The sequence below is a fragment of the Canis aureus genome, chromosome 8 (genome assembly GCF_053574225.1).
Source record: "Canis aureus isolate CA01 chromosome 8, VMU_Caureus_v.1.0, whole genome shotgun sequence".
In the NCBI taxonomy this organism is placed as follows: domain Eukaryota; kingdom Metazoa; phylum Chordata; class Mammalia; order Carnivora; family Canidae; genus Canis; species Canis aureus.
Window position 1 is genome coordinate 65870978 of NC_135618.1, and position 25087 is coordinate 65896064.

General features: G+C 56.4%; 1 protein-coding gene across 1 annotated transcript; it reads right to left on the reverse strand.

The window, feature by feature from the left end:
- Positions 1 to 3013: 3013 nt before the first annotated feature.
- ZNF316 (zinc finger protein 316) lies at positions 3014 to 21421 on the reverse strand. Its single transcript, XM_077907701.1, has 6 exons — positions 21294 to 21421; positions 16854 to 17236; positions 16537 to 16676; positions 15561 to 15687; positions 14911 to 15024; positions 3014 to 7235 (listed from the first exon to the last, which is right to left on the reverse strand). The coding sequence occupies exons 2-6, from the start codon at positions 17206 to 17208 to the stop codon at positions 4912 to 4914; spliced, it is 3060 nt and encodes a 1019-aa protein (XP_077763827.1). The 5' UTR covers positions 17209 to 17236; positions 21294 to 21421; the 3' UTR covers positions 3014 to 4911.
- Between the last annotated feature and the right edge of the window lie 3666 nt (positions 21422 to 25087).

Genomic DNA, 25087 nt, shown 5'->3' on the forward strand with positions numbered 1-25087 from the left:
CAGGTTCATGGAGGTGAAACAGAGCTGAGAACAAGGGCTGCCCACTTGCTGTTGGGGACTGGGGATTATAGGGAGCTGGGGACCTAGGGAGGTGGGCAAAGGGGACTGGGAGCCAGCTTCCTGACCAGGAATCCAGTCCAGTTGCATGCTGCCTCCTTCCATGGGTCTGCAACATGACTGGTTTCCTCCCGGAGCGGGGTCTCAGAGCACTGGTTACTGTGGAGGTAACCAACAACCGCTGGACTTCTGGACAGGGGGAGAGAGAGAATGAAACCCAAACACTGCCCAGAAAAACGAACAAATAAAAACCTTCCTATTCAAAATGAGCCTGCCTGCAAAGTAAGTTTCCAAAATAAGAAGGAATCTCATGCCAAGAAAAGCAGTCAAGAAATTTACCAAATCAAAGCATGATACAGATTAAGCTTTATGGAACACTATGGTAAGAACCTAAATAAGTATGCTCAGGGTAGTAAGATATACAGACATAATTTCAAAATTAAAAAAAAAAAGCAAAAATTGCAGAGAGCCTCATAGTGGCCTCTGTGGGCACCAGTTATGGGAAGTGGCATCCATATTCAGTCTGGGTCTCAACATGGAAACAAGATCCTGGTCTGTTCTTGCCTCAGTTCTTGTCTGAAGGGAGTTTACTTTATTCATGGCTCCACTATTTCCTACATCCCAAATCTTCCTCTTTCTTGGTCAATTCTTTCATTTTGTGATTTGCCTCCTAAGAACGGTTAAAGGATGGTAAATTTTCTGAATTCTTACACATCTAAAAATATCATTTGTCCTCATAACTTGAACAGCTTGGCTGGATATAGAATTCTAGCTGGAAAATGTTTTCCTTAGGAGGAAAAAAATCAACCTAGTAGCATTGAGCACCCAGGCACCAAATTGTGGTCCCTAAATATCATTTTCCACTAAGGGAATCCTCACTCCTTGGAGAATTGGGTGGCTAATAGGTTTTGGGTAGGAAATTTCCAAGGTAAACCTGAGATATCTTGTGTTACCAGAAACTATGGAAGCTATAAACTTGGTCTGGGTGAGGATGTTTCACAGCCACAGCTCCAGAAATACCTGAGCCAAGGCCATGAGGTTTTTTTTTTTTAATAACCTATTTACATGTTTGAAAGAAATAGAAAAATGCAAGCCATTCACCTCTGTAAAATTAAGAACAAAGCAAAGACTAAAGCAACTGTTGATGTCCCCTGTTGGCGAGGCCATAGACCACTAGCACTTTCTCACTGCACTTGGAGAATATGCTATTGGACTGGAGTTACCCTTTCCAGTGGCAATTTAGCTATATCCAAAATTTTAAATATCTATGCCTTTTGACCCAGCAACATCACCTCTAGTACCTTTTCTCATTTAAACAGGTAAGTAAAAATCTACATAACTGCATAGAAATATGTACAAGAACCTACATTGCAGCACTGTTTGTGAGGATCTAGAAACAACCAAATATCCATTATTGGAGGAGGAGAAGTTACATAAATTATGGTACATCTACAAAATGAAATGCTACGATGGAGCAGTTAAAATGAGTGAGGTAGTTCTGTCCAGGAGAAAAGAATGTCCTAATATATTATTGTTAAATGAAAAAAGCAAGTTGCAAAGGAACATGTAAATTATGTCCACAGTGGTGAAACATTTCCATGTATGTGGAAGAAACATGTTCCTACACCTCCTGCAGCAATTCTGATGTCCCACAGCGGGATGTGGTATGAGTCTGGGGGGGTAAGTGTGCACATAACACATATTTTGCATTGTTGGAATTTTTACAACTAGCATGTATCTTATAATTAGGAAAAAATAATGAACAAGGATCATAAAGCTTTATTTAATAAATATAACCAAAAAATTCAAAATACTTTATTCCATATGTAGCCAATTAGAGAGAAAAAAAGAGAAGGAGGTGTCTGAAGAGATCAAATGAAAGGGTCAGGAGAAAGGTAGGAAGTTGGGGAAATGCAAGCACTAGAGAAACAGGGAAATAACAAAGGTAGGTGGAGGCCAGAGGGGTGCTCAGAGCCTCACGGCTCTGAAGTACCACCTTCCATGGGTCACATCTCATGGGGTCTTCTATTCCTTGGCAGTGATAAAGATGCTAAACTGACACTTGGGGAATCAATCGGGGACTCCAGAAATTTAAAAGTCCTCCCAAAACCAGAAGGGCTGTCTGCTGCTTTTCTGACCATCAGGATTGCTGCACCCACCCCCTTCCCTAAATAAAAAAGAATTTGGCCAGACATATGTAAGCTCTATCAGGGAATAATTTACCTTTTCTGAATAGACCTTAAGATCCTCAAGGCCATCATTTTTTTTTAACCAGATCTTAACATCCATCTGCCCACTCAAAGCCTTTTTAAAATTTTTAACTGAAATGCTGGTTTCTATTCTAATGCCTTCAAATCATATCTGAGAGTTTACTTCATAGTTCATATTTTCCAAATCCATTGGGAAAGAATGGGAGGTCAGATCTGATTATGGGATGTGGGGATATCATGTGGTGAGAAGGTGGTCAATAAATCAGTTCAAAGGAAGGTATTTGAGGGTGCTAGGGAGATGCATTTTGCCCTGACACAGAGCAGATTAGCCTGGCTAAACCTATGAAGTGTTGAGGCCTCTGAGGAAACGTCTATGACTCAGCACATGTCTGGACCCCCAGGAAGGGCACCTGGTCCCTCTCCTCTGACCATGGGAAGACTGGAGAAAACAATCCTAAGCCTAAGAAGGTCCCGAGATAGGTGTATTACAGAGTACGTGGCAATGTGGGGTGCCCGCTGGGGACACGCAGAAAGACTTGGTAGACACAGGTAGCAGGAACCAAAGCTCATCTTGGGCTGACTCCAGACAGGCCAATTCTAGTTTCAGAAAGGAGAAACTCCTAAAAAAAAAACAAGTTGGGTTTTTGTTTGTTTGTTTGTTTTCCCAGAAAAAAAGGCCTGAGACCTTGCAGAGCCTCCCTGAGGGCATTGAGGAGCGCCAACAACATGGAATCCAGTCAGAAAGCTCATTTCTCCACTCTTTATTAAAGCTAGGTCCTCCTGCTGACGGCTCCAGGCCAGGGCAGAAGCAACTGGGGCCCAGGAGGGGCATCGCAGGTATGCACTCGAAGGGGTGCACAAGGAGGGATGAGCGCAGAGCCAAACCTCAGCCATGCAGGGCTACACCACCTTGCCCTTGGCCCCTGAGGTTCCTGTCCCACAGGGAGAGGAAAGAAACTGAGGACAGGAAAGGCATCGTCCAGCATTGCTAATGCCCCCTGGGACCCTTGCCCTCCTCAGGACCCCAACCCACCCCGCCAGGTGAATTCTTACCACCACCATCCACACCCCCTTCCCACCCACCAACTACCGTGCCTCCTACCCCGCCCCCAGCCCCAGCAGCCTGGCTGTAGGCTCTCAGGCCCCGAGGCCATGTCTACACTAAAACAGAAGAAACTAGGTCTAAAAGGGAATGCAGTTGCTTCAAAATCTGTTTTCTGGCCCCACTCACAGTGGCCCAAAAGGCATTAAAGAGGGAGGGACCTCATGGGAGCCATACTTCAGCTGCCTGCCCAGTGGCTCCCCATGGCCCAGCCCGGGGAGTGGGGAGGTGGGGTGCCCACCAGGTGTGGGGCTTGCATAGCTGGGTGCCTGGCTGGTCAAGGAGCCATAGGCTCAAGTCCCACACCCCCAGAGGTGGACTGCCACTGCACAGACTGCCCACCCTGTGACGTGGGGTTCTAAACAGAAACACTACTTGCTTCTAGCATAGAGTAATGACAGAAGCAGAGTTAAAGGGACCTGCAGACGTCATAGAGCCCTAACCCCAGAGGGATGTGAGAAATGATCCTGCTGCTGACCTGTCACTTGACAACTGGTTATTAAATCTAAACAAGCACTGGGCTCAGAGGGCAGGGCTCCATGTGTCCACCTGTTCCAGGGCAGGTGGCACCTGGGCAGGTGAATGCTGGAGCCATGGCCGCAGCAGCCAGCCAGGCGCCCCCAAGGGTCTCTGAGTGTGCCACCTCCAGCTGCCAGAGGCGACAGTACCGAAGGACTCAAAGGGGGAGGCGGAGACCAAAACCTGCCCAGCAGAACTAGTGCCTGGCTGATCCAGGTGCTCAAGTGGGGTGAGAGTGAGTGACCCTCCCCCAGAATAAGGCTTCAAACTCCCTCAGGACCCTGCGAACACCTGCAACCCATCCGCCTGGGGCCACAAATTTGGTTTCTGGCTGTTCCTCCTCCCCCCAGATTCTTCAGGCCATACAAGAGATGGAAATAAATATGCACAGTAGACGGAATAAAAGCTTCCCAGTTGCATCTCTGTCCCGCCTGGGGAGGGAGGAACATCGTCCTCCGGAAACCCATAAAAGGCTTCCCCTAGCCCCGCACAGTCCTTAAAACTTCTGGGACACACTCGAATGACCAGAAGGTCCCTGAAGTTTCTCACTGAGGAATGGGAAGAAGTCGTCAGCCAGACCCACGGGAGGAGCCGGATGCTCTGCTCTCGACCACCCCACCCTCCCCTTGACGCAAGGGCTTCCCCTCCCTCGCTGTACAACCCACTTACAAACTCATTAGCCACGGGCCCCCCAGGCCACCGCAATCGGAATCCGAGTGAAATAAATAACATCGCCTGCCATCCCTACCGCTTGGCTCGCAGTCTTGGTCGAGGTGGCCGCCCCCTGCCCTCGCCTCCTCCGCGCGCGGTCCTCCTTTCCCCACGCGCCCCCTGCACGGCCGGACGAGCTTGGCGGCCGGGTTTCCTGGGGCCGGGCAGAGGGGCGCCCGAGGCCGGGGGGGTGCGGTGCACCGGGGGCTGAGGGGAAGGCACCGCACCAGGACTGGGGCCCTCAGCACCCCGAGGCCAGAGGAGCAAGGGGCCGGCGGCCCAGCGGGCTGCACCTCCGTCGGCCTCGGGCCATCACAGGATGCTCTCCTCGTAGGCGCCCGAGGGCCCCGCGAAGGTGGCCGTGGCCTCCGAGCCGAAGCTTGTTCCGCCCGCGAACTCCAGCAGGGTGCTGCCGCGCTCCCCGGGCCCGCTGCCCGCGCCCGGCGGCCCCTTGGCGGGCGCCTCGGCTTTGGACGCAGGGGCCGCTGGCGCCGTGCCGGGCGCGCCGGCCGCGCTGCGGTGCGTCTTCATGTGGGTGAGCAGGTGTGAGCTCTGCGAGAAGCGGCGGCCGCAGTTGGCGCAGGCGTAGGGCCGCTCGCCCGTGTGCGTGCGCTGGTGCGTGACGAGCACCGAGCGCTGCGAGAAGCGCTTGCCGCACTCGGGGCACGGGAAGGGCCGCTCGCCCGTGTGGCCGCGCCGGTGCTTGGCCAGGTTGGAGCGCTGCGCGAAGCCGCGGCCGCAGTCCGTGCAGCGGAAGGGCTTCTCGCCCGTGTGCGTGCGCCGATGCCGCTTGAAGTCCGAGCTGTGGCCGAAGCCCTTGCCGCAGTCGGGGCAGCGGTGCGGCTTCTCCTCGGCGTGCGCCCACTGGTGCCGCGTCAGCGCCGCGCTCTGCCCAAAGCGGCGGCCGCACTCGCCGCACGCGTAGGGCCGCTCGCCCGTGTGTGCGCGCCCGTGCGCGGTCAGGTGCGCGCGCCGGCTGAAGCCCGCGCCGCACACGCCGCACACGAAGGGCTTCTCGCCCGTGTGGCCCCGCACGTGCGCCGCCAGGTGTGAGCCGCGGGCGAAGCGCGCGCCGCACTCGGGGCACGGGAAGGGCCGCTCGCCGGTGTGCGTGCGGCGGTGGCGCGCCAGGTGTGAGCCGTACACGAAGCTCTTGCCGCAGTCCGCGCAGCGGTGCGGCCGCTCGCCCGCGTGGTAGCGCTGGTGCTTGGCCAGCGCCGCGCGGCGCCCGAACGTCTTGCCGCAGTCGGAGCAGATCCACGGGCTCTCCTCCTCCGCCAGCGCGGCGGGTGCCGGCTCGGCCAGCAGCCCCCCGACGGCCGGCGCGAACGCGCGCAGCCCACCGCCGCCCCCGCCCCCCGGCCCGCCGCCGCCGAAAGGGTCGCAGGTCAGCCCTGCGCCCTCCACCAGGGCCAGCCGGCTCCCCAGGGGTCCCGACAGGGGGCGCCCGTCGGCCTGCAGCCGCTCCCCAAAGTCCGGGAGGCCCAGGATTGGGAAGCCGTCCGGGTGGAGCCAGGACTTGGGGTGCACGGGAAAGTGGAAGCCGAGGGGGTGCGAAGAGGGTCCTTCGCCCTCCCCCAGGCCATTGCCCAGCTCGAGGAACCGCCTGTCCGGCTCGGGGTCCTCCTTGCTCCCGGGGGTGGGCCCCACCGCCACTGCCTCCTCTCTCGCCTCGACCTCGACCTCTCCGTCCGCCTCGCCAGCCTCCGCCTCCTCTGGCCCCTCCGGCCCGGCCTCGGCCTCGGCCTCCTCGGGCCCTGCCGAGGCTACTGTGTCGCAAAGCTCCCGCCGAGGGCCGTCGCTGCCTGCCTCCGCGCACCCGCCTCCGCGCCGGTGGCGCTGAAAGTCGGCGCGCAGGCGGAAGGCCTGGCCGCAGTCAGGGCAACAGTGCGGCCGGTCAGCCGTATGCACCGCCTGGTGCCGCGCGAGCGCCGAGCTCTGGCTGAAGCTGCGGCCGCAGTGCGGGCACGGGTAGGGCCGCTCGCCCGTGTGCGTGCGCTGGTGTGTGACCAGGTAGGAGCGGCGTCCGAAGCCCGCACCGCAGAAGGCGCAGCGGTAGGGCCGCTCGCCCGTGTGGATGCGCCGGTGCGTGACCAGGTGCGACTTGTAGACGAAGCGCTTGCCGCAGTCCGGGCACGGGAAGGGCTTCTCTCCCGTGTGCGTGCGCTGGTGGATGGCCAGGTGTGAGCGGTACACGAAGCCCTTGCCGCACTCATCACAGCCGAAGGGCTTGACGGCGGCATGGTAGCGCTGGTGCTTGGCCAGCCGGGACCGGTGCGGGAACACTTTGCCACACACGTCGCACGTGGTCTCGGGCCGCCCCACCGGAGCAGCCACGGTGGTAGGGAACGCCCAGGGTGCCAGCAGGTTTGCACCAGGCTCTCGGCCAGACAGGAAGGGCTTCGCCTCCGACCCCTGGGCCAGGCCCCCGAGGCCCCCGGGGTCTGGACCCCACCCCTCCGGAGTCTGCGCTGAATCAGAGTCATCGGGGCCCCATGTCCCAGGAACGTCCCCCACGCCGTAGGCAGCTGACCAGAGCCCCGGGGGCTCGTTCTCTTCCTCTGCCACCTCTGCCAGGAAGTCCTCGTCCTCCTCCTCCTCGTGGTCTTCTAGGTCATCGGTCCAGAACCAGGCCCCTGAAGGCGACAAAGGAAAGCCAGAAGGGAGAGGTGAGAGGAAGCTGAGGCAGCCCCTTGCAGGCTCCTCCCCAGAGAAATCACAGCTTGAGTGGGACCCTAAGCACCCCTAGCACTGAGCCTCCATCCTGTCTGGGGACAGGGTGCCTCTCCATTCCACCAAGGGAGAGGCTGTGTGCGTTCCAGGGCACGGGGAACAGTAAAGCCACTGCCTCCCCCAGTTACTGGGAACTCTGTGGAGGGGAGAAATATGCACGTGGGTGTCCCTCCTAGGGGAGGCTGAGATTATTTCTTGGCCTGTCCTCAAATCGCATCAACTAATTAATCCATCTTCCAGATCTCCAAGGCCTGCCATGCTGCTGAGGAACAGCAAGCTCTACAAAGTTGGTGACCTTGCCTATAGCTTCCTGGGAGACCAGGGTCTAAGCCCATTACAGGAGTCCTGTAGCCAGAAAAACAGATCCCTGAGCTGTTTTCCCCAAATCCCCTTGTCTTCCAGAGAACTCCACCCACCCCTGCCACTCCCCACCACCGCCCCTGGCCTGCTTGGCCCAAGGCAAGCAAGGCTCTGGTGCCAGCACAGCCCTGGGACCCTGCAGCTGAGGACCTGCCTTTGTAAGCATTTGGGCTTTGCTCAGCATCCCCTCCACTCTCAGAGCAGAACCTGAAAAGGCTGCCTTGAGCCAAGGAGACCTAGAGGGGCCATGAGCCGTAGCTCTCTGCTCATCCTAACAGCCTCCAGCAAGCACAGCCCAAGTTTTCCTGCTAGGCCACTCCAAACCTTGACTTCTTCGTAGCAGCCGTGCATTTGGGAAATAGCCCCAAGCTGGCTAACACTGGGGGAACTGCAAGTACCTTGCCATCACAGAAGACCAAGGACATCTGCTCCCCAAAGCCCTGTTGTTCTCTACCTCATCTGCCAAACTGCACCCTGACCTCTCACTTTAGTGCAGAGTGTGGACATGGAGTCAGGCCTGGAGGGTTTTCTCTTTTATAAGATGGAGTGCTGACATGCCTGCCATCACACCTGGGAAGGAACTGATGTTTATGGAGCAGGCACAAGAAACAGAGGGGGTAAACCGCCTGAGCCATGGTGGCCCCAGGTATTCCAAAGCACCTGTGCACCTACTTCCTCAGGTACACTCTGCCCCAGGTGTGTCCACAGTGGTGGCACACCATGGTGTAGCCCACCTCAGAATCCTAGTTTCTGGAAGGTTCAAGCTCTGAGGGTAGGAAGCCCTCTTCTACCCCATGTGGGCCCACCACCAAACTGTGGCCAGTGTCAGGCATCACCTGGCTGGGTGAGTCTGGATCACTGAGTCTTGCCCCCAAGGGAAGGTCGGGCCCCAGGAGGGCTGCCCATTCTGGCTCAGCCCTTGTCCTGTATTCTGTATGGCACTCTACACATACGGTGATATGGTCATATGGGAAAATAGCACAGCTTGGGGTGAAATAAAGCCAGACACACAACTGTTCTGGCATGATTTCAGCTGTAAAAGAAAAAAGAAATGCATCATTTAAAGGGATACAGAAATGGGTTATTTTATTTTTTCATAATTGCAATACTTTCAAGTTTTCTACAGTTAGTATTACAATGTTATAATAAAAATGAGCTTTAAAATAAGAGACCAAAGTTTCCTGAACTAAGCTCAGTTTACCTCCATCTGCCACTCAGAGCCATGAGTGGGTGATGGGACGTGGGTGGCCCTTTGAAGACCTCAGAAGAGGCTGGAGCACCCTGATGAGACGGGGTGGTGGAGGGACAGGCAGTTCAGCTGGGAATTCCTTCTATGAGTCTCAAAAGGAATTTGCTACAAGACTCAGGTGAGGGTCTTGTGTAATTAGAATCAGAGGCCCCCCTAAGGCAGGGGGACTTCAAAATGAGGAACAAGGTCAATGTCTTAGTGGGGTTTGTGTGCACCTCAGCACCTAGCCAGGGTGAGCACCCACTGGACACAGAGCAGACATGCAGGTCAAATGAAGGCCCACCAAAATGCAACCTCAGCCACTCAGAACTGGGAAGGGTGTACCTGGCTCCAGTGACTCACCCAGAACAACTCTTCCTCGCAATTTGGGAGCAGCAGAAAGCCCCCCACACACCCCAGGAAAGGTGAGCCTTGTCCTGCTTCCACTTCAAGCTGCTGAACCACCAGCTCTCCAGAGGGAGCGACCATGGGAGGGACCTCCAGAGCTGCTACAGCTGCTTATCCAAGCCTGAGAAAACACTAACCACATGGCAAAGTGCTGGACAGCACCACTGACACCAAGCGAAGGACAGTAAGAGCAGCCATGACCTGGGGCAGAGCTGGCTGCACCCCAAGATCTCCGGAGACAGCAGGGCCACTGAAGGTGATACAGAGGAAGACGAGCGTGCCCTGAGGCCAGGGTCTATTCCCTTGTCCTTCTATCACCAAAGTGGGCCAGGGTCTGGAGGCTGGGCCCTGGAGTAGGGGTGTCCAGTGGAAGGGTCACTCCAGGCTGCAACGGGGACCCCGTTCCCAGGGAGTCTGCTAGAATCCAAGTGAGCACTTACCAGGTCTACTTGTGAGACAAGAGCCAGGGCAGAGAAAATGCTTTTACAAGATGGGTGAGAGGGTATTTTGTTACAGTGGCCCATAAGGTCAAACACAGTTGCTTCTTCCAGAACCCACAGGAGTAGGGTAGAAAAGAGGACTCTGGGAAGTGAGAGCTGCTGTTTCATCTCCCTGAGACATTTGCTCCCAAGGACTATGACCCTGGGTGATGATTAGCTAGGCTGGAACCAGTGCTCTGAGGCCCAATAACAATCCCAGAGGCTGACCAGTGGCCTTGTCAGGAGAGCCCCCAGGGCACCTCCAGTAGGTGCCCTACCCAGGCACTAATCAAAGGGCCTTGGAGAAGATAAACGCCCCCAAACCACATGCCTGGTGCACCTCCATCTCTGAGCTGCTCCGCACAACCATCTCTGAGCTGCTCAGCACAACCAACACAAAGCTCTGAGACCCATGCCATTGTTTCTATGACTCCTGCCCCCGAACCACCTCTGCCCCTGTCCAGGAACCCAGAGGCCTGTCCCAGGCCCAACCTGACCCAGGCCCTATGGAGAGTCAGCTGTGGGTTTGCTCTGACCAAATCCATGTCTGTGGGAGCCTGTGAGTGAAGTCAACACCTGCTCCTGACTTCTCCATCCAGACCCAGGGACTTGAGGTGGGCTTAAGGAGAGCCCCCTACCTAGGGTCAGTTACAAGAGGGGGACTTGGACACAGGCTGGTGAGCCCAAAGCTGCAGGTGGGCTCCTTTCTCCAGCTAGTCAGCTGCCCCTTCTTCCCACTGGGCAAGAATCTGGTGACTAGGGCTATACTCAGGTGTGGGGGAGATGGCAACTCCTGACAGGGCCAGGCTTCTGTACTGGAATCTGTCCTCCCAGGAGGACAGGGCCCACATCCCCATCACTGGAAATGACCTCTCTGGCCTCAGTATCCTCATTTGTACCATGAATATCATACCAAGGGCCAGTTATTAACAGGATCCTGAGGCCTAGCTCTTCTTCACATGGAGTGTTTCCTGGTTCTTTCCACCTGCCTACACCAAGTGCAGGGGTCTGAGGCAAGACAGAACCCAAGTACCTTATTCCTGGCTTATAAAAAAGGGGGATACAGGGACATCTAAGACCCGCTCAGGGGGTGGCAAAGGAAGGGAAGACCCACACTAAGGACTAACCTCCCCTGACCCCAGTTCTCCTGTGGGCAGACAAGCCCAGCCCAGAGGCTCAGCCCAGGTGCTCAGGTGCCCAGCTCAGGTGCTCAGCCCAGGTACTCAGCCCAGGTGCTCAAGGGCTATGTGAGGTAGGGACTACATGCAGGCTGGTGCCAGGCCTGAGCTTCCACTCCACAGCTGTTCCTGACTTCCTCCTCTCCAAAACCACAGATTGTGTTCACTGACCATGGGATTCTTTCACCTTGGTGTTCTCTTACTGCTTTTATCTCTATCCTTTCCCAGGTCATCTTTAAGCAGATGTAATCCTGCATGCTATATTTCTCTGCCATCCTTCACTTTCACATGAGGGGCAAGAATAGTAGCCAAGGAGGGCGATCAGCTGCTGGCCTGCTGGGTGCCAGGCCCACGCTGGAGACAGCACAGGGGTGGACAATATACAGTGCCAGCTCTTATAGTGTCTGCCGGAGGCGGCAGACAGGAAATGAGGAAGCAAATATCTGGGCAGGACCATTTCAGACAGCACTGTTTGCTGTAAATCCGGGGGGACATCCTGGAGTGATGCAGGAGGGGGTGCTCCCAAAGTCTGTATACTCAGAGACCATGGGGCTTGAATGGAGTCCTAAGAGCTGAGCCAGCCACACAAAAGGCACTCTCGACAGGGGAACAGTAGGCAAAACACCCCTGAGGCAGGCAAGAGCTTGAAGAGAAAGGTGGTCTGTGGGCCTGACGAGCTAAGAGTTCATGAGATGAGCTTGGGGGGAGCGGCAGGCCTCAAGGCCAGAGAAGGGCCCAGATGCTTTGCCAAGTACACAGGGAAGCTGCTGGAGGGAAAGGCAGAGGCAGCTTGGGTGGGAACATCTGTGGCCACATGCTTGATGGCCTTATGGAAGCCTGGGACAGGGTGAGGCAAGGGAGGCCGAGTCACAAGTACTACTGAGGCATGCAGTTAGGCCCACTCAGGGTCCAAGGATGCTGCAAGGGGGGCCAGGGGTAGGAGAAGCAGTGCCATTTCAGTTTCAGACTCGCTTTGAAAAATCCATCAGATAAGTGAGTGGAGATGTCAAGCAGATGGACAGGCAGACAAGGTGAGGGCTGGAGAAAGAAGCTGAGGATGGGCAGTGTAAATGTATGTGGTACTGAAAGCTCCGGCCCCAGTCACTGAGAGAGAACAGAGAGGACACAGTACTGTCCTGGTCTCGTAAACAAGCAAAGGTAGGTGAAGAAGCACCCAGGAAGGCAGCTCAGAAACCAGGACCATGTGGGGTCCCGAGGGCCTAAAAGGTCCATCTCCGAGAGCAGAAAGACACAACAAAGACACAAGGCCAGACTGCCAGGCCTGGGTGGTGGTAGCATCCTCAGAAGGTGTGGTCAGCCGGTAGGCAGGCTATTCTCCAGCCGTGATTCCTGCTCCGGTGCAGACGTGGACAGGAAATGGGGTCCTGCCAGGGGCTCCCACAAAGACAGGGTGCTGCTATCTATGCCCTAAGCCAGGTGAGGAGAAAAGCGTAGGAAAGGGAGTGGGGTCAGAAGAGGTGAGGAGGGGATCCCTGGGTGGCTCAGCGGTTTAGCGCCTGCCTTTGGCCCAGGGCGCGATCCTGAAGTCCTGGGATCGAGTCCTGCATCAGGACTCGGATGCTCCCGGCATGGAGCCTGCTTCTCCCTCCTCCTGTGTCTCTGCCTCTCCCTCGCTATATCTATAATCAATCAATCAATCAATCAATCTTTAAAAAAAGAGGTGAGCTGGAGGTGGTGGCCCTGGTCTGGGAGCCGGAGCGTGGAGCCAGAAGGCAGAGCAGGAGCCTTCAAACCAGCGTGGCGCAGGGCATGGGGCACCTGAGTAGGCAAATCTGGCCAGAGTCCAAATCTTTTGGCCCACTTTTTCAAGAAGCACAAGGAGGAATACATTTCTGTTTTGCCATACTACAATTGAGAAATCCAGAAACTCCGTCAGGCTCTGAACAGTCAGCATCCATCTCGCTCAGACCCAGCAATTCATTCTCAATGGACTTGGCCACACAGAAATGAGAACAGGGAGAAAAGGGAAGGGAGACCATTTAGCAAACAGACCATAGTTATAGTTAAGAAAAGCCTTAGATGGGACACCTGGGTAGCTGAGTCAGTTAACTGGCTGGCCCTTGATTTCAGCATAGGTCATGGTCTCAGGGTCCTGGGATCGAGCCCCGAGTTCAGGCTCCATGCTCTGCAGGAAGTCAGCCTTTAGCATTCTTTCTCTATCTCTCCCTCTCCCACTGCCCCTCGCCCTACTCACACACATGCTTGCATATGCTCTCTCTCACTGTCTCAAAAATAAATAAAAATGGCCTTAGATGAATTTGCCCCACTGCAGCTGACCCAACCCTGGCAACTGTACCCCTTCCCAGCAGACAGGGACATATCTAAGATTATGCCTGCACCCACCTTGGGCTCCCTGTGCAGCAGGGGTGGAGACAGGGGGAACTTTGAGCCCAGTGACTAGCCAGGGGAAGAGAAGGGCACTGGCCCAGCTAGCCAGCCTCCTTGGGGTACTGCCAAACTCCAGCCAGGTTCACAGGTCACGTCATGAGAACCACCCATGCTGAAGCCTGCAAAAGGCTGTAACCCAGGAGCCTCCAAGAAGCATGGAGAACGGGGGCACATCTAGCCCAAATGATGAGACTGATCAAGGCAGGCCTGTGGCCCCTTTATCTGCAGGTGGCTTTTCTGAGATGTGTCCATAAACAGGGTCCACCTCCCACTGAGACCCCCTGTGAAATACCACCTCTGTCCCAGACTCATCCTGGAAGTGGCTATGATGGTCTTGCCAGCCACAGCCCACCCACCTCTGAAGCCCAGGAAAGATTCCGAGAGAGGGCTCAGCAGACCATGGAGACCCAGGGCAAGAAGGACATTCTGCAACCCCATGGAAAGTGAACCCTGGGGCTGAGCCCACCTCGGTCAAGCCACTTAGACACCACTTTCAAGTCCATTTCCTCATCTGCGAGGTATACTGGCCACCTCTTCCCTGCCACTGCGCAGGGTCGTTGTGAGGAGACAGAGTAAATGAAACAATACTCTGAAGAGTACACACAAAGGCCTAGCAACATTGTCTGTGCTTTTCTGTTTTTGTATTGTCTATGAGTTGCTCTGAGTCTCTCCAGGCATGTGATGGGCATGAGCCATCCACTGTCTCTCACTAGGGTGAGGTCACTCCAGCCCGAAGGCAGACACACTGGTAGGGAAAGAGCCTCCACAGACTTCTCTGAAACACCGAGCCTCACTCACAGACCTCCTGAAGAGCCTCCACTGAACCAGTCCTGCATCCTCAGTTTGGAAGTTATGGATTTAGTTCAAATTCTTCTCCATGTGAGTAAAGTGAAGCTCAGAAAGTTGAAAGAACAGAGCCAGAGCCATGTTGGCAGTCTCCAGAGGAATTTGCCACCCTGAACACTTCCTGTATACATCCCTCCAAAATCTCCTTTCTGGAAGGTACAGAGCTGCCCACCCAGGCCAGCAGCTTGCCTCCAAGACCCTTCGCTCAGAAATAGCTAAATGGGTAGAAAAGCTACAGGACCAGCTCGAGTGTGGGAACCTGAAAGGTGAGCACCAGCCCTCTTGGAGAGTCTGCCCATCTCCTGCACTTGGTCCCTCCGAGTCAAACACTGAACTGGCCCTCACTTACCAAAAAAAGAAAACCAAAAAACCAAAAACAATGAGAGGCTCCAAGGCAAAGACAGGGACATTTTCAAAGGTTCTTAAGAGGGACCCATAGATTCTCTAAGGATTCCCCAGCCTTGGACTTCCACGGGCTAGAATCAAGAGAAGCCAACCCACAAAGGCAGAGGTTAGACCATGGCCATCTCCCTGTCTCCACATGGCCCACTCCACATCCCAGACCACCAGCACCAAGGCTATGGCAGAGAGCTCAGGTCAGGCCAAAGTCTGGCAAAGCTCTGAGGAGCTCTGTCAGCAGAAACCCCACAAGATTCCATGTCCTACTCACCTGTGTAGACGCCAGTGACAATGTCTCCTTCCTCAGGACGGGGGCTATCTGGGACCCAGGGTTCCTCTCCTTGCTCCAGCCGGAAGATCAGATCTGGCTTGGGGATTGGGTATCCTGGCCACAAGAGAAACACAGACAGCTGCAGGGCCACTCTGGGCAGGCCCTGCCCTCACCCCACAGAGTGCCATCCCCAACATGGCAACCAGCTCCTCACTTTCTCTCCCCTCTTCTCCATCCTTCTAAGGACCAGCCCTCCTACCTCCCGGCCTCCACCCTGGGGGAAATCCCACATTCATGAATCTGGAGCTTTGTCCCAATACCTGCAGCTCTCCTGCTGAGCCCCTCCACACCTTCGTCTCCTCTATCATCTGACTCCTCACCCCCGGTGGCCTCTAAGGGAGTATACAGCACAGAGACCAGCACCAGACTGGCAGCTCCCAGAACACATCCACCTGGCTTACAGCACTTATGGGCCACCGTGGAGACCCCAGAACACAGCCCCATCCAGAAGACAGGTAGTCCCTAGGACTTCCCCTAAGAGGTGGGCTGGCTCCAGGACCTCCCGCTCCTAGATCCTGGGGCTTCAGAAGCCACTCTCCCAAACAGCTAGGCTGCCGGCAGCCATCACACCAGGAAGCTTCCCTGCTTACCCAAGGACACCAGGATCCCATAGTTTTCCTGCATGACATCCTTGTAAAGGTCTCGCTGGTCTGTATCCAGCCTTTCCCATTCCTCTAATGAGAAGTACACAGCCACATCTTCAAAGGTTACCAGCCCCTGGAAAACAAAGCGCCCTGGCCACTGCCCTGAGCTGCCCTAGGAGAGAGGCAGGGGAGCCCCTATAAAATGAGCAACAGAAAATCTCTTCAAGAAGAGAGCTGACCATGGTCCTGTAACAGGGATGCAGCCTGACATCCCATCACTGACAGGCCTGCACAGGCCCAACAGTACGGAAGGTGTCTGATCCTTGCTGTGGCCTTAGAAGGCAAGGAACCCACTTCCACTCAGGGATTAGGAACCCAAGCTCAGAGGCAGCGAATGCCCAGCTCGTGGGGGGCAGAGCCAAGACTCATGCTGAGGTCAGGAGACCATGAGGCTCAAGCCCAAGGCTCTGAGAGGGAGGCTGTATCCTCCCCTTCTACATCATCATCCAGCTTAAGCCAGTAGTCATATCAGCAGTGTGAGGGCCCACACCCGGGTGAGGACATGGCATCAGCTACGCTGACTCGGGGCACTGGTGCCCAATCTAACTGGGCTCAGCAGGAAACCAGAGCCCAGACAGGTGACAGGCACTTGAGGTCAGGGGACGCAGCCCAGCCCTGGGGGAGAGCCAGGCCTTTGAAGGAACTACACACAATGCAGCCCAGTGAGTGGCAGTCAACATCATCAAGACATGATGGCCTGGGAAGTGTTGGGCCCCAGGAAAATGGAACCACATGCCAAGGGCTTGCTTCCCACTTGCTTCTTGCCACCTCGTCCTTGCTCCCAGCCTAAGCTCAACCTGAGGACCACAGGGTCCACAGTGCCTCAGCTTTGCCAACAGGGGTCTCTAGGACAGTAGGTACCAAGCCCCCTCTCAGGAAACCCTCCCTGGTTAACTGAGCTCCAAACAAGAGAGCAGCTCACCTGAGATCCAGCTGTCAGAGAATCGTCATCCTCTTCCTCTTCCTCTTCCTCCTCTTCCTCGTCTTCCTCTTCTTCCTCCTCCTCATCATCCTCTAGGTCCTCATCCCTAGGTGTGGCTGGACCCCGGGCGGCCTGCAAGGCTGAGGAGAAGATCTCTGAGGGGCCCGCTTTCACGGTCACCTCTGCTGGGACAGCAAGCAGGGTCAGGAGCTCCTGGGTCCTGATGCTCCAGCTCCAAGCATGTCGGGCCCAAGAGCTCTCCCGCCTGCCCTCCCAAGCCCCCACAGTCGCCCCCAGGAGCCAGTTCCTTTTCTTACCCTCTTCCTGAAGAACTGGGGACTTGGCATCACTGCCACGGCTTAGACGCTCCTGGGTCCCCAACATCAGACTCTGCTCCTCTGCCACCGCGTCCTCCACGTCCTCGTCCTCCTCCAACTCCACCTCAACCTGATCCACGTGCCCTGCCCGCCCCCCCTCCTCCTCTTCCTCCACCACCTCCTTGTCCTCCCCTTCTTCCACCATGATCTCTTCTTCCTCCTCCTCCTCTATCTCCACCTCTTCCCCCTTTTCTTCTTCCTCTTCTTCCTCCTGAGCAGGGCCACATTCCAACCCATCCTCTGCCTTCGCCAGCTGCGTGGCTGGTGAGTCTGGAGTCACACGCGGGGCTGCCATCTTCCCCGGAGGACAGCCTCAGCTCGGCCTGAAACACAGTCGGGTGGCAGTGATGAGCCACCTACGGCACACTCACTCGAGTTGCTCCTAGAGCCTCACACCGCCCTGACGGAGGCAGGATTTATCTCCCCCACTAGACAGTAACGGCACCAGAGTTGAAGAAGGACTGGGGCTCTTTCCACGATCGCACGTGGCACAACTGGGACACTCTGTACCCCGAAAAACCACAGAGCCCCTCTCCATGACCCCATTATGCGGCCTCAACTCTTTCTTGCCAGCAATTATGTGCTGGGTATGAACGGTGGTGCTTTCTTGAAGTAAATCAGGGATTTAGCCCAGGTCTTGATCCTCAGGGGCCATGAAGAACAGGGAGTCCAGGCAACACGGCCAAGAGTGGCCCACTTTTGGCTGAATGGGGTGAGTGCAGCCTGGGAGGAACAGCTAAACCAGCTCTCAATGCCCACACTGTGCCGGCAGGGCTATGGGAGGAGAGGCCTGGGCATGCGCAGGGGTGCAAGGAAAGACCAGCAGGTCAGGCTCCTTCCTGCCAGAGGCGGCATATGTGTTACCCTCTGCACCTCCCTTGCCCCTTGCTCTGTACAGAGCATCTGAAAAAATTTCAGTGGATCACAGAGATTTGGTTCATCACTGGACCAGCAAAGATGATCTAAAATATCCTGTGACATCTCTTCAAATTTAAGGATCAGATGATCCCAGGAGAGAACCATCATAACCCCAGTGGCTTATAGGGTCCTACGCACCCCAACATCACAGCTGGCTCAGCCCAAGTGCTCTGGAGAGACACAGCCATGCTGCCCCACGGCCCAGACCAAGGGTGGTAGACTTGATGGACAGCAGGCTACAGGTCCAGGGGCCACTCCTCCCTCCTGGGCACACACCCTTTACCAGCCCAGTGGAGGCCCAAGGGCAAGACAGAGTCAGAATTTTGATAAATCAATTTCCATGGCTTCTTTTTGAATGAAAGCTTAAAAATGAGCCCATCACCCAGCACCAACCCCATCAGCACCTAAGACCTAAATAGGGCTATTTCCAAAGAGCTTCAAGCCCACTGCAAACACAGCAACCCCAAAATCTTGGGATGAGGGTATGAATGCCAGAAGGATACTGCAATGTCAGGCCACATGGGACAGCTGGGCCCACCCGTACCTCAACCAGCTCTACCGGTAGACATCTGCCACAGAACCCCTACAATGGGACAGGGGCCCCCACATAAAGATGCACAGGGTCATGAGAACGGCTCAGAACCCTGGGAACCTATGAGAAACCTGCTCTGTGAATAGCTCTTATTCCACAACTCATCGCTTTTCTATTAAAAAGGCAACACACACTCATTTTCTGAAGCGCTCTAAGCTGCTGCTTTAAATCCACACTTAAACAGCTAGGGAATGTGGAGCATTCATTAAGGCCTCCCAGTACACCAAGGCCCCGGTCCAGGGGGTGGAATGCACGGGCACCCTGAAGCTACCTCTGTCCCGCTCCTCATTCTCCCCTCTATCTGACTAGATTGCAGATTTACCGTTCCTGAATCCAAGGTCACAGGGGAAGAGCTATGCCTTGGTGGGCCACCCCAAAGCCAGTGCTGTTGGTCTCCATAGCTCTTCAGGCTTGTAAAGGCGCCGAGGTGTAGACAGACATGTGTGCCATATGCTACTCAAGCCACCGCCAAGAAGATGCAGCCCTACCCAGCACTCAGGGCATTGAGAATGCACAGCAAACGTTTCCTAACCTCCACCCACCTGAGGACCCACAGAAGGCTTTCATCACCCAGGCCTCAGGCTGCAAATCCTGGCTGAACCCAAATACCACACCAAGCCCAGCAGAGCTGCCTCCTGCCTGGTCACCATCCAGAGCAGACTCCCATAGGCCAGTCTGCTGTATCCAAGGACCCACTTACTAAAGAAGAAAACCCTAGGGCTTTGGAATAAAGTGGCCCCCTGCTGGTCCCACCTCTGGACCTTTGCCCATGACATTCCTTTTCCCTAGAACTTGCTTTTCCTCTTCACTGATCCTCTGGAGGGAGTCTCCTGGGCCCCATTTCATACAGTTCCATGAGCTCTGCCCTCACAGCACCTCATTTTTATATATTTTTGGAACTGCTTACTGCCTGTCTCCCCAAGTACATGATCAGTTGCAGGAAGACGGAAGGTCCCTTTGTTCACCTCTGAATCCTCCTCGTGCCAGACACAGAGCAAACACTCAAATATTTATTAAGGAAGTGACTCTAAAGTCTGTAATCAATGTGATGAATATGAGCTTTTAAAAACTCAGGGGTGCCTGGTTGGCTTAGTCAGTAAGGCACATGACTCTTGATCTCCTGGTTGTGAGTTCAAGCCCCACATTGGGTGTAGAGCTCATTAAAAACAAAACATCTCAGTATTCTGGCTGCACTGGCACATTCCAGAATAGACTGACCACTCTTCAGGGTTCTTCAAGATGGAACCCACTCCAGAAGCACTAAGAATCTCTGCCTTTGAAGAAGCTGTGGCCTGAAGTCCCTTCTCCCCAAAAATGTACCTGCTGGTAACCAGAGAAGGGAAGGGGTTGGCACTCACCCTGCAGATGCAACCATGGCCTAGCACAGCCAGACACCCCCACATGCCTCAACCCAGAATCGAGAACAGAATCATCCTGGAAAACAGACTTCAGTAACTCAGGCACCAGGTTCCTTCTGCATCATCAGGCAGCTGCATGCTGGGCACACTCCCCCAGACCCTCATGCTTTCCTTTCTTCCCATCCTGTCAGCCTACTGACACTCACTCTGCCCAGTTCCAGGCATCCAATTCCAGGTCAGAAGTCACAGAGGGTCAAGTAAGCAGCCTCATGAACATAAACCCCCACATCATCCCAGACCCTTCTTTCCACCTGGGCCATGCATCCTAGGATACAGCACTGCAGACACTTGGAGCTGAGGATGACAAGGCACCCTCCATGGAGAGAAGGGAGAATGACAAGAATGAAAAAAGTAGCAAAGTTTGGAAACTGTTAGAAACTCTCCACAAAAGTCCCCAGGTCAAGGAACCTACATAGAGAAGGAGAAATGTGTGGGTGCACATGTATCTAGGTCCCTTCCCTCCCTCTCGGTGACCGACCTCACCACACCCCTGTTATTCAACGCCTTCCAGGTTTTTGTCTTCTCCAAGAACCCTTCCTTCCTCGACTACTAGGATCCTCACTGTGTGTCCGTGGATTGGGCTCCCCTACTTCCCAGGATCTGCTCCTGGTGCATCTGTATGCATGCAGCCATCCCAGTTCCCCCAGGCCAGCCCCTCACCATGCTGGCCAGCTCCCCAGACCTGCCAACACTTGTTGAACCAGACGGAGCGCCAAAGTCTCCCCACACAGGTGCAACTAGGAGTCTGATCCTCCCGCCCACCTCGCCTTCTCCCTACCCACCTCGTCCTCCACCGAAGACCCACCCCTTTCCCACCTCTGTGGCCGCATGGGGCAGCCCAGACCCTGCCCAACCCCAGGGATGGGCTCCCCTACCCGACGCCCAGCAGTAGCCGACGGCACAGCAGCCCACCCGGGCCTCCATCTGCAGAGAGGGAGGACCCAGACGAGGCCCCCAAGGTCACTGAGCAAGCTCACGGGGCGCCCAGCCAAGCCACTTCCATCCCTCCAGGGGGCTTATCGGGCTGGGGCCGCGCGAAGAGGCCGCGGCGCTGACAGCCCCTCCTGGATGGGTGTGTCCCCGGGGGCGGCCACGGCCCAACCCCCGCCCCTCGGGCCTAGCCGGCGGCGGGCAGCTCCGGAAGACTCGCGCGTGTCCTCCGCAGCCCGCCGGCCCCGCGCCGCCGGCCTCCACCCGCCCCGGGGGTCGGGCCCGCCCCCATCGCGCCGGCCGGGGCGAGGAGCCGTGCGCCGCGCCGGCCGTGGGCGCGGCCTCCCAAGGCCCTGCCCGCGCCCCGCTCCAGCCCCGCCAGGCCCAGGCCCGGCCCCTCCGGCCCCGCGGCCTCCCCGCGGCCTCCCGCGGCCTCCCGCGGCCTCCCGCGCCGGCGTGGAGCGGCCGCCCGACCCGACCCCGCGCCCCGCGCCCGGCCGCCCGCACCTGCCGCCCACTCACCGCGCGCGCGCCGGGCCGGCCGAGCCGCCGCCGGACGCCGGGGCCGGGCCGGGCCTGCGCGCCCCGCGCTACACAAAGTGACGGCCCCGGAGCTGCGCGGCGGCGGCGCGTGGGCACCGGAAGTGCCGCCGCCGGGCCCCGCCCCGCCCGCGCCCACGGGGGGCCACTTCCGGTCACGCGGGGTCGAGCGCGACTCCCAGAGGGGGCGTGCGTGGCGCGAGAGGAAGCGCCCCGAGAGGAGCGCGAGTGAGGGAGGGCGCTGTGGGTCCTGGGTCTCGGCCTGCCCGACCCGAGATCCCAGCTCCACCCCTGGACGCCCCAGCACCCGGTGTCCCAACCCGAGACCCAGACTCCAGGGCACCCCAGCGCCCTCTTCCCCTAACCCGAGACTCCAGCCCACCCCGGGAGCCCTAGCGCCCCCTACCCCGACCCCCGATCCCGACTCCATCCGTGGACGCCGCAGCGCCCCTGTCTCGGCCAAGACCCCGACTCTACCCCTGGACGCACCAGTGCCCCCAGCTCCGAGACCCTGGCCCCAACCCCTGGACACCCCATCTCTGCCCGCCCCCTGGAGTCACCACGTGAGATCCCTCAGCTCTCAGCCTACCCTCTCCCCGGGCCCAGTCGGGATTCCTGATCGAACCAAGATTCAGGGAGTGCCTACTGAGTGCCAGATCATTGCAGCTAGGCCCACCCCGCCTTGGCACCCTCTCCACGTCCTGAGGCAGTGGAGGTAGGTGATGAGCTGTGGAGGGACCTGGTAGAGACATCCATACAATCTAAGTGCCATGACTCCACAAGGCCCCGGGCGATCCCTTGCAGGTGATGGGCAAGTGGGACTGTAGCAGGTGGGCCAGGTGTCCAATGCTCACTGGCCCTGCTTGCAGGGACACCAGTGCCTGCAAGACCAGTGCCGCTAACCGTGAGGGTTTTACCCAGAACGATGAGGACTGAGGGGCGGTGGGCTGGAGCAGCCTCTGAATGCATTAGGGCCTCGGATTAGAACTTCACCTGGATGGACATGTAATCGGGACAAAGCAGAGGGCCACCTTTGGGAATGGAAGGGTCCTCCAAGCAGAGGGAGATACAGGTGGTCAGTGGCTGTAGGAGCTGTGAGGTGAGGCTGTTGGACTCAGGGTCCACCTGCCGCCCTCCCCAAAACCTGTCTGCATCCACTCCCAGGGGACACAGCTGGGTCTGAGGGTGAGCTCTTGAATTCAACAGAGGTCCAGGCCCTTTTCAGCCTGCCTGCAAACCCTAGTCAGGAATGGTGCAGGCCTGCACCTTCCCTAGCTCCCACCCCACAGGTACTATTATTCTGAAACTTTCTGTAATGTCCCCCAGCCTTGGACTCTTGGGACAGAGCAGCAACTTGACCAGGCTTAAGCCAGGTTTAAACCTGCCTGAAATAACAGCTTCTCCCCTCCAAAACCTCAGCCCATGGCTGGTGAGCTTCTCAGGCCTACAGAAGAGTCAAACCTGTGTCCTGCAGAGGGGTACAGCCGCCCCTCCCCTCCCCTCTCCCCAAGCCTCACCTCCTCCAGCCCAGAGCACCAGCTGTCCACCCTCCAGCTGAGTCTAAGTCTCCACAGTGATTGTCTTTGGCTTCTGGTGTTTTAAAAGTGTCTTGAAATTACTAACACTTAAAAATTGAGGGTCTCCTGTAAAAAGATTGCAAAAATCAGAAACTCTCCCAGAACCAACAGCTCCCTCCCTGCCCTCATCAGGCAGGGACCCTGCATCACCCCAGCATCTCTTCAAAACTCTTTTTTGGGGACTCCTGGGTGGCTCGGTGGTTGAATGTCTGCTTTTGGCTCAGGGCATGATCCTGGGTCTGGGGATTGAGTCCTGCATTGGGCTCCCTGTGGGGAGTCCGCTTCCCCCTCTGCCTGTGTTTCTGCCTCTCTCTCTCTGTCTCTCTCTGTGCGTTTCTCATGAATAAATAAAATCTTTTAAACACACACACACACACACACACACACACCTACCTCTTTTTGGTCTATCCCCACCAGATACCTAAACTAAGACCAATTTTCTTCGCCCTCCCTTCTCTGAAGAGATTTTCAAAGGCATGGAGTCCATGGGCCTCTCCCCACCCAGCAGACTCTGCCCTCCACCACGCTCGCCTGAGTCTCCACTACCTTCCAGAGGCTGAGCAGGGAGCCTCCTCTGGCCTATTTCTTCCCCCTTCTGAGGCTCTCCTCCCCACCACCCCCAGAAGCCTCTCCTTCCTCCTGCCCTCTAACAGGCAGAGCCCCCAAAGCTTGTCCAGTCCAATACACCACGTGCGGCAGCCACAGAAAGGCCCCACAGTCCACCACCCAGTCAGCATGTCCGAGGTCAAAGTTAGGCTTGGGACATTCCCCCAAGGTACTGTCCTCCCTTGCCCCACACCTGTGACTTCAGAAGCAAGGTGTACTCGGGTAGACCTGCCCACTCTTCAGTGAAAATCAAGCTGCTTGATAGGAGCCTTCATATCTGTGCTTATTTTATAGTCAAATCAATATAATTCCTGACTCTTACAACCCCACCTGATCTGGTTCCTTCCAGATCAGCTCTCCACTGGATCCGGATTGGGTGCCTGGGGTGTGGGACTTGCCAACTGCCTCAGACTGGCCAAGCTTCTGCAGGTGACCCACCTCTGGGCCCCAGTCAGCTTTGTGCCTACTCTGAGCAGATCCAGGCTGTCCCAAACGGGTCATGCTTTGGACTCTCATGTCCTGAAGTCACCTGGCCTTAACCCTTCCAGCCATCGAAGCCCAGAGCTGACAGGGATTGGAGCTGGCTGGCCCAACACCTATAGGCACAGAACCTGAGCACAACCATAGGGCAGGGCTCCTGCCAGGCAGGCCTCTCTTCCCTGGGGTGCTAGAGAGCCAGATTCCAGCCTTGACTCCCCGCTCCTCCTCTCCCCTTCACTCCATCATGTAGTGATGTTCCTGAAAGCTCTGGGTAGCCTTGAGGCTTGGGTTGCACGAATCACAATCCTAACTTCCTGGGCAAGTCCTGGCCATTGGCCTCTCTGTAGATCCTCAGGTCTCCAATGGCACCCCCATTCCCTCTGAGGCCAGCAGCCTCAACTCTGCTTATCCTTTATTCTCAGCAGGGATTCTTAATGGGCCCTGTTCCCTTGCACACCTGCATGCCCACCCGCTGAATGCAGGGCCCTGTGCTCATTCTAGGAGTTCTCTAAAGAGTTCAGGCCCCGCCAACCAGGTGGTGAGGAGGGCAAGGGGACAGAGCCTTCACTTGGGCCCCTGGCTCAACAGACCTCAAAAGTCAGGACAGCAGACTGAGCTATGAAAGCTGACCAGAGGTGCCAGGGCTGAGTGGGGCAAGAGATTAGCAGGCATGAGGACCAGCAAGAGCAAAATGGAGCCCAGACTCCACTAAGGCAATGGTCCCACCCACAAGCAGATGCTGCTAAGAGCCCTCTGAATTTACCATGGGGGGCTCTCAGAACTCAGAATTGCAATCCTTGTGGCAGTGACAGAGAGCCCTGGGTAACAATTATAAATGTAAACAAGGGGTCAGTATTCCATATTAGAGGTCATTGGAATTGAGAGGGATTTGGTAGATAGATAGGCTGGGATCTAGGTGTGCCCCAGTTCTGCTGATTGTCTGCCTCTGTGAGGGGCAGCTGGTGGGTCAGAAATAGAAGGAACCTCTGAGGAAGGGACCTGGTGCCCCTCGAGGCCTCTGCCAACAGAGGTCAGCCTGGGAGGGAGGTACAGTGAGCAGGAGAGCAAGCAGACCTGTATCAGGGGCTGGTCCACCCTCCACTCAGCTGTGTA

What these genes read in the sequence shown, in the direction of transcription:
- ZNF316 (XM_077907701.1), bottom strand. Translation starts at nt 17,208, where the DNA reads ATGGCAGCCCCGCGTGTGACTCCAGACTCACCAGCCACGCAGCTGGCG. An exon ending in CTCTGACAGCTGGATCTCAG is followed by an intron (nt 15,688 to 16,536) that starts GTGAGCTGCTCT and finishes TTTGTTTTCCAG; the next exon opens with GGGCTGGTAACCTTTGAAGA. An exon ending in TGGGATCCTGGTGTCCTTGG is followed by an intron (nt 15,025 to 15,560) that starts GTAAGCAGGGAA and finishes TCTTGTGGCCAG; the next exon opens with GATACCCAATCCCCAAGCCA.